The following is a 20,582-nucleotide window of genomic DNA, read 5'->3' as shown; positions in this document are numbered from 1 at the left end:
GAAGATAAAATACTTACGAATAAATCTTACCAGAGATGTAAAAGACTTATACAAAGAAAACTACAAAACACTTCTGCAAGAAAACAAAAGAGACCTACATAAGTGGAAAAACATACCTTGCTCATGGATAGGAGGACTTGACATTATAAAAATGTCTATTCTACCAAAAGCAATCTATAGATTTAATGCAATTCCGATCCAAATTCCAAAGACATTCTTTAATGAGATGGAGAAACAAATCACCAACTTCATATGGAAGGGAAAGTTGCCCCGGTTAAGTAAAGCATTACTGAAAAAGAAGACAAAGTGGGAGGCCTTACTCTACCTGATTTTAGAACCTATTATACCGCCACAGTAGTCAAAACAGCCTGGTACTGTTACGACAACAGATATATAGACCAATGGAACAGAATTGAGAATCCAGACATAAGTCCATCTACATATGAGCAGTTGATATTTGACAAAGGCCCCAAAACAGTTAAATGGGGAAAAGACTGTCTTTTTAACAAATGGTGCTGGCAAAACTAGATATCCATCTGCAAAAAAAAATGAAACAAGAACCATACCTCTTCCATGTACAAAAACTAACTCAAAATGGATCAAAGACCTAAATATAAAATCTAAAACAATAAAGATCATGGAAGAAAAAATAGGGACAATGTTAGGGTCCCTAATACATGACATAAACAGTATACAAAACATTACTAACAATACAGAAGAAAAACTATAAAACTGGGAGCTCCTAAAAATCAAACACCTATGCTCATCCAAAGACTTCACCAAAAGAGTAAGATTACCTACAGACTAGGAAAAAGTTTTTAGCTATGACATTTCTGATCAGCACCTGTTCTCTAAAATCTACTTGATACTGCAAAAACTCAACAACAGAAAGACAAATAACCCAATTAAAAAATGTGCAAAAGATATGAACAGACACTTCACTACAGAAGACATTCAGGTGGCTAACAGATTCATGAGGAAATGCTCACGATCATTAGCCATTAGAAAAATGCAAATCAAAACTACAATGAGATTTCATCTCACTCCAACAAGGCTGGCATTAATCCAAAAAAAAAAAAACGCAGAACAATAAATGTTGGGAGAGGCTGTGGAGAGACTGGAACACTTATACACCGCTGGTGGGAATGTAAAATGGTACAATCACTTTGGAAATCGATTTGGCTCTTCCTTAAAAACCTGCAAATAGAGCTACCATATGATCCAGAAATCCCACTCCTTGGAATATATCCTAGAGAAATAAGAGCCTTTACACGAACAGATATATGCACACCCATGTTCACTGCAGCACTGTTTATAATAGCAAAAAGATGGAAGCAACCAAAGTGCCCATCAATGGATGAATGGATAAATAAATAATGGTATATTCACACAATGGAATACTACACATCGATAAAGAACAGTAATGAGTCTGTGAAACATTTCATAATATGGAGGAACCTGGAAGGCATTACGCTGAGTGAAATTAGTCAGTTGCAAAAGGACAAATATTGCATAAGACCACTATTTTAAGAACTTGAGAAATAGTTTAAACAGAGAAGAAAATATTCTTTGATGGTTATGATAGGGGGGAGGAAGAAAGGGTGGGAGAGAGTTATTCACTAATTAGACAGTAGATAAGAACTACTTTAGGTGAGGAGAAAAACAACACACAACACAGGGGAGGTCAGCACAACTGGACTAAACCAGAAGCAAAGATGTTTCCTGAATAAACTGAATGCTCCGAAGGTCAGCGTAGCAGGGGCAGGGGTCTGGGGACCATGGTTTTGGGGAACATCTAAGTCAATTGGCATAATAAAATCTATTAAGAAAACATTCTGCATCCCACTTTGAAGAGTGGCGTCTGGGGTCTTGAACACTAGCAAGCAGCCATCTAAGATGCATCGATGGGTCTCAACCCACCTGGAGCAAAGGAGAATGAAGAACACCAAAGACATAGGTAATTATGAGCCCAAAAGACAGAAAGGGCCACATAAACCAGAGACTACATCAGCCTGAGACCAGAAGAACTAGATGGTGCCTGGCTACAACCGATGACTACCACCACAGGGAACACAACAGAGAAATCCTGAGGGAGCAGGAGAGCAGTGGAGATGCAGACCTCAAATTCTCATGAAAAGACCAGAGTTAATAGTCTGACTGAGACTAGAAGCGCCCTGGTTGTCATGGTCCCCAGACCTTCTGTTAACCCAAGACAGGAACCATTCCTGAAGCCAACTCTTCAGACAGGGATTGGACTGGACAATGGCATAGAAAATGATACTGGTGAAGAATGAGCTTCTTGGATCAAGTAGACACATGAGACTCTGTTGGCATCTCCTGTCTGGAGGGGAGATGAGAGGGTAGAAGGGGTCAGAATCTGGCCAAATGGACACAAAAAGAGAGAGTGGAGGGAGGGAAAGTGCTGTCTTACTAGGGAGAGAACAATTAGGAATATACAGCAAGGTGTATATAAATTTTTGTATGAGACTGACTTGATTTGTAGACTGTCACTTAAAGCACAATTAAAAAAAAAAAAAAAAGAATTGAAGTTGCAGTCTTGAGCCTGAAACATGTAGAGCAGGTCAGTAGGCTGGAAACTCAGGCAGGATTTCTATGTCACAGTCTTGAGGCAGAATTCGTTCTTCTCTGAGAAACCTCCAGTTTTGCTGTTAGCTCCTTCAACTGATTGGATGAGGCCCACCCACACTATTGCGGGTAATCGTCTTAAAGCCAACTGATGGTAAATGCTAACCAACCGACAAAATACCATCACAGCAACATCTAGATCAGTGTTTGACCAAACAGCTAGGCACTGTAGCCCAGCCCAGTGGACATGGAGAATGAGCCTCACACTGAGTTTTCCTTTTCATGGCGCTTATCCTCTCCTGATGGTCTGTAATTTATTCATTCCAGCATGTGTTTGTCTGTCCTCCCCTACTTGACTATAAGCTCCATGGGGCAGGAACCATGTCTGACGTGTTCATATCTGTATCCCCATCACCTAGCGCAGTGCCAGGGACAAAGAAGATGGCCAATAGACATTTATGGACCATCTGATTGAAACCACAAAGTCTTCCAAGGTGCCCGCTGTGTTAGCTCCTACTCAGGGGGCTCCCACTGCCCCTGTACTTCCCTCGGGCCCAGCACCCACAACGTCTGACCCTGTCCCCTCCACAAAGCTGTGGCTTCCTTAAGAGTGGGCCCTTGTCTTATAGAGACACCAGTGAATGCCCCTGGCAAATGCCGTTGGTGCCCTACTGACATCCCTGGAGTCCTCTCTGTCCCGCTGCCCAAAGATGGCTTCCAGTTACTAGCCCACCCTTTACTCAGCCTGATCCACAAAGACAAGTGCTGGGAGGGATGCCCCGGGGAGTAGCCAGTGGCAGGTGAGAGTTGGAGGAGTAATACTGTAGCTACCTGGCCCTCAGGTGGCGTATTCTTTCTCCTAGAGTACACCAGTGGGATTGAGCCCCTTCTGCATACTAAGATATAAGTGTTGGCTTCCTGGGTGGTATAAGCGGTTTGCGATCAGCCGCTAACCTAAAGGTTGGTGTTTCGAACTCACCCAGAGGTGCTACGGAAGAAAGGCCTGCTGACATGCTGCTGGAAAGATTATAGTCATTGTGATGGTTAAGATTGTGTGTCGACTTGGCTTGGCCATGATTCTCAGTGTTTATACGTGATCACTGTCATGATTGAATCTGCTGTGAGTAGCCAATCAGCCGAAAGGGAGTTTCCTCGGCGGTGTGGCCTGCATCCGTTCTGGCTTTTTTGCTCACTCTGGATCCTGCTGCTGACTCCTGTTCATCTGACCTCCAGCTCTTGGGACTTGAGCTATCAGCTTATCTGCAGATCTTGGAATTCGTAGATCTTCACAGCCTAAGAGTGGGAGCTCCACTCTCTCAACCTGCCAGTCTTGGGTCCGCTAGTCCCTGCGGCTACATAAATTGAGAAAAGATTCTATCCTGATACAGTCTTGGGACGTTTCAGCCTCTACAATTGCGTGAGCCATTTCCTTGATACGAATCTCTCTGTATACATATTTATGCGCTTTACTGGTTTTGGTTCTCTGGAGAACCCAGCCTAAGACAGTCAAGGAAACCCGATGGAGCAGTTCTACTTTGTAACACATAGGGTGGCCATGAGTAGGTTTTGGTTTTGATTGGCCTCTTTCCTTCCCTGTCTCACTTTCCCATGCCCCTCCTAATGCCTGCTGGGATCACCTTGCCCTCAAATTGTTGTCTTGGGTCAGCTTCTTGAGTAAGTTACAAAAGGGCAAAGATTGTATAATCCCACTTCTGTGAAATATCTGTCATTGTTGTTAGGTGCTGTCAAGTCAATTTTTGACTCATATCCACCCCATGTGACAGAGTAGAACCACCCCATAGGGCTGGCTAGGCTGTAATCTTTACAAAAGCAGATCACTAGGTCTTTCTATCTCAGAGTCACTGCGTGGGCTCTAACCAACAACCTTTTGGTGAACAGCCAAGTGCTTAACCATTGCACCACCAGGGCTCCTTATGAAATATCTAAAATAGGCAAATGCTTAAAAAACAAAAACCAAACCTGTTGCTGTCGAGTCGATACCGACTCATAGAGACCCTATAGGACAGAGTAGAACTGCCCCATAGAGTTTCCAAGGAGCACCTGGTGGATTTGGACTGCCAAGCTTTCGGTTAACAGCCACAGCACTTAACCAGGGTTTCCAGCAAATGTTTAGCGACCAAATTTATTAGTGGTTACCAGGGACCAGTGGGAGGAGAAAATAGGGAGTCCCTCCTTTGGCACTGAGTTTCTTTTTGTTAAGGATGATAGAAAAATTTGGAAATTGCAATGATGATTGTACAACATTAAATGAATAATTTTTCCTAAGGATCAGCACACAGCTGGTTGCTATGAGGTGGAGGTTAAAGATGTCCCAAATGTCCAGCTTTTCCAAGCTGCTGCCTACTCCATCATCTCTAACATCAACTACTCCCTCTCCCCTCAGTACATTCCTCCCGTCTTTGCGTTCCCTAATTTGCAGCAACGTCTCACAGAACTCACAAACCATATAAAGGAAATGGCTCACACGACTGTGGAGGCTGGCAAGTCCCAAATCTGTGGGTCAGGCATAGGCTTCCCCTGACCCACGTGGCTGCAGGGGCTGACGAACCCAAACCAGCAACTCAGACAACCGGTTACTGGCTCACAAGGCTGCAGAAGCTGGCGAATTAGGTCAGATGATAGCCCGCTGGGCCCATGGGGCTGTGGAGGCTAGCAAATCCCAGAATCAGCAGGTCAGACAGCGGGCTTCTGGCTTTAGCCCCAAAAGCCAGAGGTCGTGTGATCACGAACTAGACGCTGGACCCAGATGCAGAAAGAGAGCCCCACCAGGACACACATATATATTTTAGATGCAGACTATATCCCAGGGAGGGGCGTAACTTGAGTAACGGTGGGACTTGATTCACGCCCTCCTTCAAGGCTGTGACCCAAGACACACACTCTATACTAATCCTGCCTCATCAACACATAGAGGTCAGGATCCATAACACATCAAATGGAGGACAACCATACAATATTGGGAATTGCGGCCTAGCCAAGTTGACACATAACCCCAACCATCACAGCTGCCATATAACTTATTTGCATAATCCCACTTGATGATTGTGTGTGAGTCACAAAGATCATGGGCAGAAGGGCCGTGTTAAGTAATTAATTACACCACAGGCCACCCCCTGGCTCTTCTAGCCATTGACCCTTTCATACTTCAAGGATTAACTTCCCGCCTTTTTTTTTACCCAATCATCTTACCATTCCAAAACGGTCGTCGACAACTAGTCCTTCGGTAGGGCAAAGAGTCCTCAGGGTGAGCTTACTCAGGCACCAGCCATGCAGGTCTGCTGCAGGTGTCCATCTGATCTGGTCAGCTTCTCCGAAAGTCATCTTGGGTTCACACTTTCTGGTCTCCAATAAAATTTAACTGAGAGAAGGTTATTCCCTCGCTCTGAACCTCATGAGGTATCAGCATAGCAAAATCTTTAAGGGGCTTTAGGTTCAGCCACTGTACTCTAGTCCAGCGGTACCTCCCCCTTAGTCCACTTTTTCACACTTACAGCTTCTACAACTATAGACTTTACAATCACAATTAACCCTCTTAACAATCACACTCACAACTGAATCATATAACTCCTATCAGCATCTTCCCCCACCCTCTCTTCCCAAGACCCATCAGGGAAAAAGGAATCTATTAAATGGGGATCCTCCCCTGCCCCCTCATTTAATGTAAGCACACTCATGAAAGTGTATGAGCCAGCCACTTCATGGCCTCATCCTCCCCCCATTTTAGATAGCCAATGTTTAAATTGCCCATCCCTTTATTAAACCAGTACTAAGGATGCAAGCATGTTCGTTGGTCTTGAAGAATCTTCTGTTCCGGTTGGGACTTTAAGCATCTGCATCCATAATCAAAGTCCAGTCCAGACCTAAGCCCCCACTTTATACCCAAGTTAAGAGCTTGGCTGCTAATCAAAAGGTCAGCAGTTCAAATCTACCAGCCGCTCCTTGGAAACCCTACGAGGTAGTTGTACTCTGTCCTAAAGGGTCACTATAAGTCGGAATCCATTCGATGGCAATGGGTAACTGGCTTGAAACAAAAAGACTGTGTTTCTTCCAGGGAAATCCTAGTTCCCCTTTTGGCATATCCTGTTAAGAACTGGCTGAAGGCAGAGTTACAAGCTTTCTGTAATCTATTCATTTCTATCATACATTTAGCTCTCTTTTACAACACTAGGTAGCAGAAACATTCAATATCTACAGTACCTTCAGATAAACACATAATCCTAAACACATAACCCTTTTAAAAACATTCCAGTTGTATCTTCTCTTCTCCACCCCTTGATTATCTTCCCATTCATATGCACATGGCTATCGGCCTCTGGCTGGGTGGAACCAGTACACTCTGGCTCCCTGTCAATTGTCCTGCTTACCTGGCCTGGCTTTTGTCCCCAACTTTTCTCCCCTCAGCTGCAGCATAAATTTCCTTTCAGCCATTGCAGGTAGCAACAACCAAAGTAATCATCTAAGAATGGATAGTTTTACTTTCCAAGCCCCTTTGTTCTTTCTCTTACAAAGTTCCATGATTTTGTAAGTCTAGAGCCATTGCAAAGAATCTTGCACCCGAAGCCAACTGTAAAAACAGCGTGGGAGTGGTGTCTGACCTCCTCTCACCGCACAAGGTGGAAGGAGAATGAAGATCAACAGCCCAAGCCTGACTCCCCTGAGGCAGAAGTCAGACGTTCCTCTTTCCACTGTCTTTGCCAATTCTGACACCAACCATCCCTCCCACAGTACTCTATTTCTGTGGTGGATTTGATAATTCATTGCAATGACCACACAGAACTCACAGACAATACTTACGGTTATAAGGTTTATTAGGGAAGTAATGGGTTACAATTCAGGCTCGAGAACACTCAGGATACAGCTCTTCCATCAGGACAACCTCTTTTCCGCCGTGCTCGCAGGCACGCCCCTTTCTGGCCCTAGGCCTCTGCCCTGCTTGGGCAAGAGTTGCAAAGCTCTTTTAGCTCCTACCAATAAGTTCCCCAGGCATATCAGGTGCTCAGCTTTCTCACTCTGTGGGCCAGGAAGCCTACTGCCCATTCTACTGCCAGTATCTCCTGCCACCACTTCTCACTGTCAAGGTTATAGCATGCTCTCTCTCTCTTCACTGTCTTCAAGGTTACAGCGCTCTCTCTTTCTCCCGCTCTCTCTCTCCCTCCCTCTCTCTCCCACTCTCTCTCTCTCCCTCTTTCTCCCTCCCTCCTCTCCCCTCCTCTCTCCCTCTCTCTCCCTCCCTCTCCCTCTTCCTCTCTCTCTCCCTCTCTCTCTCCCCCTCTCTCCCTCTCTCCCCTCCTCTCTCCCTCCTCTCTCCCTCCCTCTCTCCCTCCCTCTCTTCCTCTCTCCCTCCCTCTCTCCCTCTCTTTCCCCCTCTCTCTCTCCCTCTCTCTCTCCTTCCCTCTCTCCCTCTCTCTCTCCCTCTCCCTCCCTCTCTCCCTCTCTCTCTCCCCCCTCTCTCCCTCTCTCTCCCTCCCTCTCTCTCTCCACCCTCTCTCCCTCTCTCTCTCTCTCTCTCCCTCTCTCTCTCCCTCCCTCTCTCCCTCTCCCTCTCTCTCTCTCCCTCCCCCTCTCTCTCTCTCCCTCCCTCTCTCTCTCTCCCTCCCTCTCTCCTCTCTCTCTCCCCCCCTCCTCCCCCCCTCAGTCTCCTAGTTCCAGGAGCTTCTCATTTTGCTCCTGGCTGTTCTTCCTTGGTGGTGGCAGGATCCTCTCTTTCTATCCTCTGAGATGGCTCATTTCAAGCCCAGCAAGATGGCAAAATGGACCAATCCCCTTGGTGAGTCACAATTACCTTATCTGCACAGTCCCACCCAATCACTTGGGTGGGAGTTACAAGACCATGGCGAGAAAGACCACACAAAAATGATCCATCACACTGCAAACACGATGAATGTAATTAATGTCACTGAATTGTAAAAAATGGCAAAAAAAAAAAAAAAAAAAAAAACCCAGAATGAGTGGCAGTACTAAGATCAGAACACAGGTCTCCTGACTCCTGGCTCAGGTCTTTCCTACCCCCAGAAGAGAGGTCAGTTCCCCTTTTCCAACACTTCCCATCTTTTCACTTTCTTTTTCCTTTTTAACCAAGGCGAGGTTCACATACCATAAAAATTAATCATTTTAAAGTGAACACAGTGTTGTGCAATTACCTCTATCTTATTTCAAAATTTTTCCATCACTCCTTCCAAAAGCACCCTGTATCCATTATCAATCACTCCCCACCTCCACCCCCCTTCCCAGCCCCTGACAAGCACTAACCAGCTTCATGTCTCTATGGATTTACCTATTCTGGACATTTCTTAAAAATGGAGTCATACAATATGTGGCCTTTTATGTCAGGCTTCTTTTACCTAGCATAACATTTTGTTTTTGAGGTTCATCTGTGTTATAACATGTATAAGTACTTCATTCCTTGTTATGGTCAAAAAACATTCATTGCATGTATATACCAAAATGTATTTATCCATTTGTCTTAGTTAACTAGTGCTGCTATAACAGAAATACCACAAGTGAGTGGCTTAATGAAAAGGAACCTATTTTCTTATAGTTTAGGAGCAAAGAAGCCCAAATTTAGGGCATGGCTCTAGGGGAAGGCTTTCTTTTTCTGTTGACTCCGGGGGAAGTCCTTGTCTCTTTTGGCTTCTGTTCCTTGGTTCTTGGCAATCTTCATGTGACATCTATCTTCCCCCCTCTGTGCTTCCTTGCTTCTGTGCCTTATCTGCTCTTTTTATATATCGAAAGTGATTGGCTTAAGACACATCCTACATTGACATGGTCTCATTAACATAATAAAGAAGCCCTATTCCCAAATGGGATTGCTTCTACAGGTACAGGAGTCAGGATTTACAAAACATATTTTCGGGGGACACAGTTCAATCCATAAGACCCTTCATCTGTTGATGGATATTTGGATTGTTTCCATCTTTTGGGCATTCTGAATAATGCTGCAATGAATATACATGTATATGTATTTGTTTGAGTCCCTGCTTTCAATTCTTTTGGATATGTCCTTAGGAGTGAAATTTCTGGGTTTTTGTTTTATGTATTTCTCTTTTAAATCATACAGGAAATAAAAAGAAAAGTTAAAAACAAAATATACTCATATACACCTATGTAGCTTGCTGAAAGTGAAGAGGACCCGAAGTACGTATTAAAGAAGATCAAAGACCACAGCCTTCAGTATGGATTACACCTCAACATAAAGAAAACAAAAATCCTAACAACTGGACCAATAAGCAATATCAAGATAAATGGAGAAAAGATTGACAGTGTCAAGGATTTCATTTTACTTGGATCCGCACTCAACAGCCATGGAAGCCCCAAATGGCTGTCAAGAAATCAAAAGACGCACTGCATTGGGCAAATCTGCTGCAAAGGACCTATTTAAAGAGTTGAAAAATAAAGATGTTACCTTGAAGATTAAGGTGCACCTGACCCAAGCCGTGGTATTTTCAATCACATCACATGCATGTGAAAGCTGGACAATGAATAAGGAAGGCCAAAGAAGAATTGATCCCTTTGAATTGTGGTACTGGCAAAGAATATTGAATATACCACGGACTGCCAAAAGAAGGAACAAATCTGTCTTGGAAGAAGTAGAACCAGAATGCTCCTTAGAAGCAAGGATGGCAAGACTGTGTCTTACATACTTTGGACATGTTGTCAGGAGGGATCAGTCCCTGGAGAAGGACATCATGCTTGGTAAAGAACAGGGCCATTGGAAAAGAGGAAGACCCTGAACGAGGTGGATTGACACAGTGGTTGCAACAACGGACTCAAGCATAACATCGATTATAATGATGGTGCAGGACCCAGCACTGTTTTGTTCTGTTGTGCATAGGGTCATTATGAATTGGAACTGGCTCAACGGCACCTAACAACAACAACAACATACACCTATGTAGTGATTTTTGCTGGAGTTTTTATTTCATCGTATGCCCTCAGTTATTGTCTGGTGTACTTTCATTTCAGCCTGAAGGACTCCCTTTAGAATATCTTATAGGGAAGATCTACTAGCAACAAACTTCTTCAGATTTTGTTTATTTGGGAATATATTGACTTCTTCATTTAGAAGAACAGCTTTACCAGATATAGAACTCTTGATTGACAGTTTTTTTGTTTTGTTTTTTAAGCACATCCAACATGTCATACCACTCCCTTCTGGCCTCCCTGATTTCTGATGAAAATCTCTGTTAATTTTATTGAGGATCCCGTGTGTGTGACAAGTTGCTTCTCTCTTCCTGCTTTCAAGACTCATTTTGTCTCTTGACAATTTCATTATAATGTGTCTTGGTGTGGACCTCTTTGCATTTATCCTTCTTGGAGTTTGTTGAGAGTTTAAATGTTTAGATTAGTGTCTTTTATCAAATTTGGGTAGTTTGTTGGCTGTTATTTCTTCAAATAAGCTTTCTGCCACTTTCTCACCTCTCCTTCTGGGACTCCCATTATGCAGAAGTTAGAATGCTTGATGGTGTTTATTTTTAATTTTTTTTTTCTTTCTGCTCCTCAGGCTGGTTAATTTCAATTGACCTATTTTCAAGTTCACAGGCTCTTTCTTCTTCCAGCTCAAATCAGATATTGGAACCCCTTAGTGAATTGTTCATTTCAGTTATTGTACTTTTCAGCTCCAGAATTTTTGTTTGGTTCCTTTTTTACAATTACTATGTTTTTATTGATATTCTCTATTTTTTCATACATCATTCTCCTGGTTTCCTTTATTTTTTGTCCATGGTTTCTTTTAGCTCTTTGAGCATATTAAAGACAGTTTATTTAAAGTCTTTCTCTAGCAAGTCCAATGTCTGTGCTTCTTTAAAGACAGTTTCTTTTTTCCTTTTTTTCTGTGAACAGGTCATATTTTCTTGCTTTTTTTGTATGCTTCATAGTTTTTTGTTGAAAAATTGACAATTTGAATATTCTAACGTGGTCACTCTGGAAATCAGATTCTTCCCCCTTGTCAGAGTTGCCGCAGGATGTAGCTGATCATTTATTTTGTGACACGTCTCAACTATTTTTGTAAAATCTGTATTCTTTGTCATGTGTGGTCTCTGAAATCTCTATTCTTTAGCTTGTGTTCAGCTAGTGTGTTGACAGAGATTTCCTTGAACACGAAAAGCCAGCAAGCCAGAGAAGAGAAAGGAAAAAATAAAAACAAACCAAACCCTCCCCGCAAAAAACACCTCTCACTGTCTTTGCAGATTGACTTTGTCCTGAGGTATCCTTTCAACCCTTAGCCTGGGTGTTTATAACTCTGCCTTAGCCTCCCATTATGTTTCCACTGAGCCTAGACATGAGCCAAAGGTACAAGCTTAGGGTCCTCTCAAGTGCTTTTTCTGGGCATGCATCTTGTCCTAGACATGCACATGGCTTTCTAAATTCCCCAGTATACAAGGCTAATTTTGAATGCTCTAAATTCCCAGAAGAAAGAACAAATCTGTCTTGGAAGAAGTACAGACAGTATGCTCCTTAGAAGCCAGGATGGTGAGACCATGTCTCACAAACTTTTGACATGTTATCAACTTGACTGGGCCATGATTCTCAGTGGTTTGGCAATTATTATGTAGTTTGGCAGTCAGATGATATTGTGATCACTTCCATGATGAGATTTGATATAATGTGATCACCTCCATGATGGGATCTACTGTGAGTAGCCATTCAGTTGAAAGGGAGTTTCCTTGGGGGCGCAGCCTCCACTGAATATAAGTGGACTTTCTAGCAGGGCTTATGGATGTTTGATGGCTCTGGATCCTGCAGCTGGCTGCTGTTTGTCAACCTCCAGTTCTTGGGACTTGAGCTAGCACCTTCCCTGCTGTCTTGCCTGCTGATCTTGGGATTCACTGATCTTCGCAGCCTGTGAGCAAGAGCCCTGCTGTCTGTCTTGCTGATCTTGGGTTCGCCAGCCCCTGCAGCTACATGAATCAGGAGAAGCCTCTATCCTTACCTATGGACTTGGGACGTTCCAGCCTCTACAACAGTTTGAGCCATTTCCTTGGTATAGATCTCTCTCTCTCTCTATATATATATTTGTGCTTATATATATGGTTGTACTTCTCTACCAGTCTAAGACACCAGGAATCAAAATACTTGGAGAAAATGTGTATAGGACAAGGAATGTCCTGGGCACTGTTTCAGGCATAGGGCAACCTTGAGAAGGATCCTAGCCCGAAGGACCAGTGCCAAAAGGTGGTGTCCTGAGGTCTGGATGGCCCAGGAGAGGTATTCAGAGGTGTGAGAGTAAATTACAGAGCTGAAAATCTTGGCCAAGGACGAGGGCTGAGAGGGTAAGGTGAGACTGAGAACTGTACATACCAGGGTTGCTGAGCTGAGGCAAACAGTGTTGTTTAGGAAATACTGGGAAACATATGTGGAGGTAGAGGTGGACAGAGGTCTAGGGGAGAGATGAAAGTGGTGAGCAAAGGGTCTGTTACGGATTGAATTATGTCCCCCTCAAAAGATATGTCCTAACCCCTGGTACTTGTGAAAGTGACTGGTATTCTTATAAGAAGAGGAGGAGAGAAAATAGAGACCAGGGGCCAAATGTGGCACAGACTATCAATTGCTCATATCCAAATTCAAGTAGAAGCTGAAGAAAATTAAAACAAGTATATGAGAGCCAAAATTGTTGCTGTCGTTGTGTGCCATGAAGTCGGTTCCGACTCATAGCGACCCTGCGTACAATAGAACAAAACACTGCCCAGTTCTACGCCATCCTCACAGTTGTTGTTATGCTTGGGCCCATTGTTGCAGCCACTATGTCAATCCATTTTGTTAAGGGTCTTCTCTTTTTCTCTGACCACCTACTTTACTAAGCATGATGTCCTTCCCCGGGGACTGACCCCTCCTGATAACATAGCCAAAGTATGTAAAAGGAAGTATCACATTCTCACTTCCAAGGAGCATACCAGCTGTACTTCTTCCAAGACAGATTCATATGTTCTTCAAGCAGCCAATGGTATATTCAATATTCTTCACCAACACCACAATTCAAATACATCAGTTCTTCTTCAGTCTTCCTTACTCATTGTCCAGCTTTCACAAGCATATGAGGCCATTGAAAACACCATGGCTTGGGTCAGGTGCACCTTAGTCTTCTAGGTGATATCTTTGCTTTTTAACACTTTGAAGAAGTTTTTTGCAACAGATTTGCCCAATGCAATGCATCGTTTTATTTCTTGACTGCTGCTTCCATGGCTGTTGATTGTGGACCCAAGTAAAATGAAATCCTTGACAAAATCAATCTTTTCTCTGTTTATCACGATGTTGCTTATTGGTCCAGTTGTGAAGATTTTTTACTGTCTTTATTTTGAGATGTAATCCATACTGAAGGCTGTGGTCTTTGATCTTCATCGGTAAGTGCTTCAAGTCCCCATTATTTTCAGCAAACAAGGTTGTGTCATCTGTATAACGCAGGTTGTTAATGAGTCTTCCTCTAATCCTGATGCCCGTTCTTCTTTGTATAGTCTAGTTTCTCAGATTATTTGCTCAGCATACAGATTGAATAAGTATGGTGAAAGGACATAACCTGATGTACACCTTTCCTGACTTTAAACCATACATTATCCCTTTGTTCTGTTCTTAACGATTGCCTCTTGATCTATGTATAGGTTCCTCATGAGCACAGTTACGTGTTCTGGAATTCCCATTCTTCACATTGTTATCCATAACTTGTTATGATCCACACAGTCCAATGCCTTTGCATAGTCAACAAAACACAAGTAAACACCTTTCTGGCCTTCTCTGCTTTCAGCCAGGATCCACCTGACATCAGCAATGATATACTTGATTCCATACCCTCTTTTGAATCTGACTTGAAGTTTTGGCAGTTCCCTGTCAATGTACAGCTGCAGTGGCTGTTGACTGATCTTCAGCAAAATTTTACTTGCATGTGATATTAATGATAAAATACTATTTAATAATTTCCGGGTTTGGTTGGATTGTCTTTCTTTGGAATAGGCACATATATGGATCTATTCCAATAGGTTGTTCATGTAGCTGTCCTCCAAACTTTTTGGCATAAACAGGTGAGCACTTCCAGCACTGCATCCATTTGTTGAAACATCTCAACTGGTATCCAGTCAATTCCTGGAGCCTTGTTTTTCGTCAGTGCCTTCAGTGTAGCTTGGACCTCTTCCTTTAGTACCATTGGTTCCTGATCATATGCTGCCTCCTGAAATGGTTGAAGGTCGACCGACTCTTTTTGGTATAGTGACTGTATGTATTCCATCTACCTTCTTTTGATACTTTCTGGGTCATTTAATATTTTCCTCACTGAATCCTTCAATATTGCAACTCAAGGCTTGAATTTTTCTTCAGTGCTTTCTGCTTGAGAAATACCAAGCTTGTTCTTCCCTTTTGGTTTTCTATCTCCAGATCTTTGCACAAGTCATTATAATACTTTACTTTGTCTTCTCGAGCCACCCTTTGAAATCTTCTGTTCAACTCTTTCACTTCATCATTTCTTCCATTTGCTTTAGCTACTTCACGTCCAAGAGCAAGTTTCGGAGTCTCTGTTGGCACCCATTTCGTTCTTTTCTTTCTTTCCTGTCTTTTTAATGACCTCTTGCTTTCTTCATGTATGATGGCTTTGGTGTCACTCCACGAGGACTAAAATATAACCTTGAGAATATCCCACCTTAACTTAGAGACCATCTCAAGAACAGAGTTGACACATTGAACAATAATGACAGAAGACCAGACAAATTGTGAGACTATTCTTGAGATGGTCTCTAATAAATTGCAAGCAAGCAAGCAGAGATGGGGAAGACAGATGCCGTGCCACATGAAGATCACCAAGGAGACAAGAAACAGAGGCTGCAAAGATCAGCCTCCACCAAACTGTATCCAGCACAAGTAGATGGCGCCCGGCTACCACCACTGACTGCTCTCACAGGGATCATAATAGAGGGTCCCAGGCAGAGCTGGAGAGAAATGTAGAACAAGATTCTAACTCACAAAAAAAGATCAGACTTACTGGCCTGACAGAGACTGGAGAAACCCTTAGAGTATGGCACCCAGACACCCTTATGGCTCAGTAATGAAATCACTCTTGAGGTTCACCCTTCAGCGAAAGATTAGACAGGCACATAAAACAAAATGAGATTAAAGAGGCATGCCAGCCCAGGGGCAAGGACTAGAAGGCAGGATGGGACAGGAAAACTAGTGATTGGGAACCCAAGATTGAGAAGTGAGAGTGTTGACACGTTGTGGGGTTGGTAACCAATGTCACAAAATAATATGTGTACTAATTGTTTAGTGAGAAGCTAGTTTGTTGTGTAAACCTTCATCTAAAGTACAATAACAAAAAGAAAGAAAGAAAAAATATATACATACCCAGGGTGTTCTTCGGCTTGCGGGGTACTATTTAACTGCAAACAGAAAGAAACAAACAAAAAACAGAAGCTGAAAAGAGACAAGGGCCTTCTCCCAGGGCCAACAGTTTATTCAGCGGATGCCCTGAATTCAGACTTCTATGCTCCCAACCTGTGAGAAAATAAATATCTGTCGGGTAAAGCCACCCATTCATTTGGTTAAAACCCACCCCTACTACTCATCAGCTGAATAACTTGGGGCCAGTGACTAATCTCCGGTTGAGGTCCGCTGTGAGGGTGGCTCCGGAAATGCTCTGTGCAGTGGGGGACGCAGAGGCCAGGTAACAGCTGGGCACCATCTGCTCCTGAGCCTGGACAGCTCTAGCGTTCCTGCAACCCCTGGCCCCAGCACCTGGCGTTCACCATGTTCACTTATAAGTGACACTTTACAACGGAAACTTAGGGGCATTATCATAAAGGAGAAATCCCTACCACTTACCATGAATGGAAGGCAATCCTACAAATAAATACAAGAAAGCAAAGACATTCAATTTCACTTAGATAACTGCTGTATGTTCAAGGCCTGCTCCCCGGTTGTAAAAAGGCAGGTTATTAACTATCAGAGGGGTGAAGGACCTAGTGGCACCAACTGAGAATTTCTCACTGATTTAAGGAAAAGGAAAAGAAAAGGGAATCTTTCCTCTTTGGCACAGGCATTATCTTTGCATTTAGGAGGGCGAGGGGCTCCTCCTTCCTCGCCTTCGGCCCCGCCCCCGCCCTCGGTGCTGTCCGCCTCTCCCCGGCCTCGCCCCCCAAGCATCGGCCCCGTCCTTCCCCTTGATCCCGCCCTCCCCGCCCCGGACACGCCCCCATACATCGGCCCCGCCTCGGCCCCGCCCACGGCCCCCGAAGGCCTGCCCACTGGGTCCCGGGCTGGCTTATTTGCATGGCCTGAGCCGGCGGAGGCGGGGCCAGCCGGGAGAGGTCACGCAGGTTGTCCCTCGGCCGCCGTGCGGGTGCCGGGCGGAGAGCGCGCGGGGACGCCTGGCTGAGCGGAGGCGCACCTGGACCCCCGACCCGCCGCCGCCATGTACGACCCTGAGCGCGGCTGGAGCCTGTCCTTCGTGGGCTGCGGCTTCCTGGGCTTCTACCACGTTGGGGCGACCCGCTGCCTGAGCGAGCGCGCCCCGCACCTTCTCCGCGACGCCCGCATGTTCTTCGGCTGCTCGGCCGGCTCGCTGCACATAGCCTCCTTCCTCGCCGGGGTCCCGCTGGGTGAGTCCGGGCTCCGCAGGGCTCCGCTTGGAGCGCGCCCCCGGACCGGGGAGGGCGACCCCTGGGGGCGCGGGGACGCCCGGGGAGCCGGCATTGGAGACGGGCGCGGGCTCGCTGCACATAGCCTCCTTCCTCGCCGGGGTCCCGCTGGGTGAATCCGGGCTCCGCAGGGCTCCAGTTGGAGCGCGCCCCCGGACCGGGGAGGGAGACCCCTGGGGGCGCGGGGACGCCCGGGGAGACGGCATTGGAGACGGGCGCGGGCTCGCTGCACATAGCCTCCTTCCTCGCCGGGGTCCCCCTGGGTGAATCCGGGCTCCGCAGGGCTCCAGTTGGAGCGCGCCCCCGGACCGGGGAGGGCGACCCCTGGGGGCGCGGGGACGCCCGGGGAGCCGGTATTGGAGACGGGCGCGGGCTCGCTGCACATAGCCTCCTTCCTCGCCGGGGTCCCGCTGGGTGAGTCCGGGCTCCGCAGGGCTCCGCTTGGAGCGCGCCCCCGGGCCGGGGAGGGCGACCCCTGGGGGCGCGGGGACGCCCGGGGAGCCGGCATCGGAGACGGGGGCGGGGTGTATCCCCGAGGCTCCCCGCCCGGCACAGAGGCCCTTCCAGGGGCGTCCTCGCGGCCCGCACGGGGGGCTCTGTCGTTGGCACGGCAGGGGGCGCGCCTGGGGCGGGAGGCTCTTTTGGGCTTGGGGTCCCCGAGCGGTCGGGACCGGAGTAGAGGCTCCTGAAGTGCTAGACGCTCGCGCACCCCCCAACTTCGGGCTTGAAGGGAGACCCTCGTCCCCCGCCCGGGACAGAGCAGGGTCTTCCCCTACTGACCAGGAGGAGGGAGTGGAGCGTGGGAGGCGGAAGGTGGGGCGCAGCATTGGGTCTGGAGGCACTGGGAGGGCTGATCTACCCAAACTGGTAGAATGATTATTTGCCTTTGCCGAGAGGACTGGAGACAGGCCCGCTCTGCGCGCGCCTGGTGGCGACCCTCCAGGGCAGAGCTGCTGCTGGTTCAGGAGTCGCCCTCACTACCAGGGTGTTACGTGTGCTGAGGCGAAAGTAGGAGGGAAAGTTGTTTTCGTCCTTCTCGTGTGTGTGGGGACCCTTCCTGGGAGCTGGAGTGGATCGTTTTCCTCCAGGAAGCGGGCAGGAGGGCATTCCCCCATTCTCTCCTCTAGTCTTACTGACCTGCGCCAGCACCCCGCCCCCCATCAGGTGCCGCTGAAAGTGAGACCCTGCAGGGGGCTGGGGTGGAGCTCCCTGGCCCGCACCCCAGGGTGTGGCACCCTCTCCAGGGGAAGATGTGCACATATGCCAGGGCCTCGAGTTCTGAGCCAGGGAGCAGCCTGGTTCCAGTGACGGCCTGGGGCACTTGGCACCTGTAGGTCCCCACGCAAGAAGATAACACTTCTTATCGGCCCCATTATCTGGGCTTTCTTCTGCCCCGTGACTGCTCTGTTGGGCAACAGTGCTGCCATATCAGCGATGTTGCTCCAGGTGGTCAGGATCCCCTGCTGGTAGGCAGGGTCATTCCATTGGGCAAGACCAGTGAGCAGATCCTGGGCTGACCCGGAGGTGGGGACTGGCAGAGAGGCCTGCCCTCCTCAGCAGGGGGAGAGGAGCAAAGGGCAGGAAGTGTCACCTCTGGGGGGATTACACCGGCCTTGTGGTTTTAGCAAAGGTAAAAGCCAGCATTTGTGTCCGCAGGTGACCCTTGGGCACTGCGTGGACCGATGTTTAATTTAGATGAGATTCAAGTGCACTGCCACTCTGAGACTGAAGTGTCCAACCGGTGTAGACGGGGCTCTTAGCCGAGCAGAGCCCAGGTGCAGCCTGGAGCTGTGCCCTGCAGGCCAGGCGGGAGGCTCAGGGACCACCAAGTCTGGAAAGTGGATCTGGGGGTTTTGGCAGGAGCTCCTCCCCAAACCCTCTGCTCTCCCATCTCAAATGGGATGTGCCCTTGGTGGCACTTGGGTGCAGTAGAGGAGCATTCCCAGAAACTGTGGCTTCAGCACAGTCCCTTAAAGCACGTCCGAGGCAGCTTTGCCTGTGTGCAGTTTGCCCTTTGAGCTAGTGGTACCACGTGCAGCGGGAGAGCTGGGGCTGAGGTCAGAGCTGGCTCAGGACTGGCTGTGACCCAGGGTTTATGGCCGGTCAGGTCTCCGGCTGGGCATGCCAGTGGTCCGGAATGCCAGGGCAGAGCAGCTCAGCCAGAGGGGGCAGGCAGTGAGTGAGGTCAGGCACCCATGAAGGGTGTGTGTGCCTACTGTCGTTGGTTTTCGCTGCCGCGGGGCCGGCCCCTTGGGTGGGCTCTAACCGTGAACCTTTCCTTTAGCAGCCAAGCGCTTAAATGTTGCACCACCAAGGCTCCTTAGGTAAAATTAATATTAATAATATATTTTATTTAACCCAATATATCCAAAATATTGTTTTTCACATCTAATATACACGTCAATATCCAACATGATTAATGAGGTATTTTACTTTTTTTTTGTACTAAGCCTTTGAAATTGGTGCGTGTTTGCATATCTCAAAGCAGACCAGCCAAACTACAAGGGCTCAATGGCCACATGTGGCCACTGGCTACTGTACCGGACAGTTCGGGCCTGTGGAAAGGTTGGCAGCTTCCTTGCTGTCTGGTTTCCGGTCTGGCCAAAAAGCATTCGCTGTCTCCGCGATGCGGTACATTTGTTTGTACCTTTGTCTCTCACCCCCAGACAGGACTATCCAGGTCCTCATGGACCTCGGCCGGGCCATCAGGAGACAGAAACTTGGACTCCTGCAGCCGTCCTTCAGCTTTAACAAGTACCTCCGAGACAGACTCCACAGAGAGTTCCCGGCCAACATCCACCAGCTCGTCTCAGGCAAAATTAGCATCTCTCTCACCAGGGTGTCTGACGGGAAGAACGTGCTGGTGTCTGACTTTCAGTCTAAAGAAGAAGTCGTGGACGTAAGGAGTTTACTTACCTGGGTGTTGTCACATCAGAAAAGGTGTCCTGCATTGGAAGCCACACGGACAGGCCACCTGCCCCGTCTCTTAAGGTGCAGAAAAGTGTTGCAGGGGCGCTGGCTTGCCTCCTGTCCAGAGCAGTGTAAACTCCTTGTGCGTCAGGAGCCCTGGTTTGCAGCATCTGTAAACCCTGAGTATTCCAGGGCAGTCTCAAGTTCAAGGATTCCTACTCATTCCTCAAGGCTGGGCTCATGACCGCTGCCTCCAGGGAACCATTTTGGTGTGTGGCCCTCACCCCGACACATACTATACATCCGTAATGAGGACACCTGGAGGGAAGCTCCCTAGGCTGGGAACATGTCTCATTTGCCTCTGTCTTCAGGGTCTAACAAATGGCGATATCGAGATGCTATTTGTCTTAGTAGAAAGCCCGGTGGCCTACTGGTTAAGAGCGCCAGCTGCTAACC

General features: G+C 47.0%; 1 protein-coding gene across 1 annotated transcript in view; it reads left to right on the top strand.

The window, feature by feature from the left end:
* The first annotated feature begins 16,990 nt into the window (after positions 1-16,990).
* The window catches only part of PNPLA3 (patatin like phospholipase domain containing 3), a 35,868-nt gene continuing 32,276 nt past the window's right edge, over positions 16,991-20,582 (top strand). Inside the window, exons 1-2 of the mRNA XM_064284856.1 lie at positions 16,991-17,177; positions 19,883-20,115. Coding sequence (XP_064140926.1) covers positions 16,991-17,177; positions 19,883-20,115 — 420 coding nt within the window. The remainder of the gene's footprint in view (positions 17,178-19,882; positions 20,116-20,582) is intronic.

Source organism: Loxodonta africana, chromosome 4, assembly GCF_030014295.1.
Source record: "Loxodonta africana isolate mLoxAfr1 chromosome 4, mLoxAfr1.hap2, whole genome shotgun sequence".
Classification (NCBI taxonomy): Eukaryota; Metazoa; Chordata; class Mammalia; order Proboscidea; family Elephantidae; genus Loxodonta; species Loxodonta africana.
This window is presented reverse-complemented; position numbering and strand designations above follow the sequence as displayed.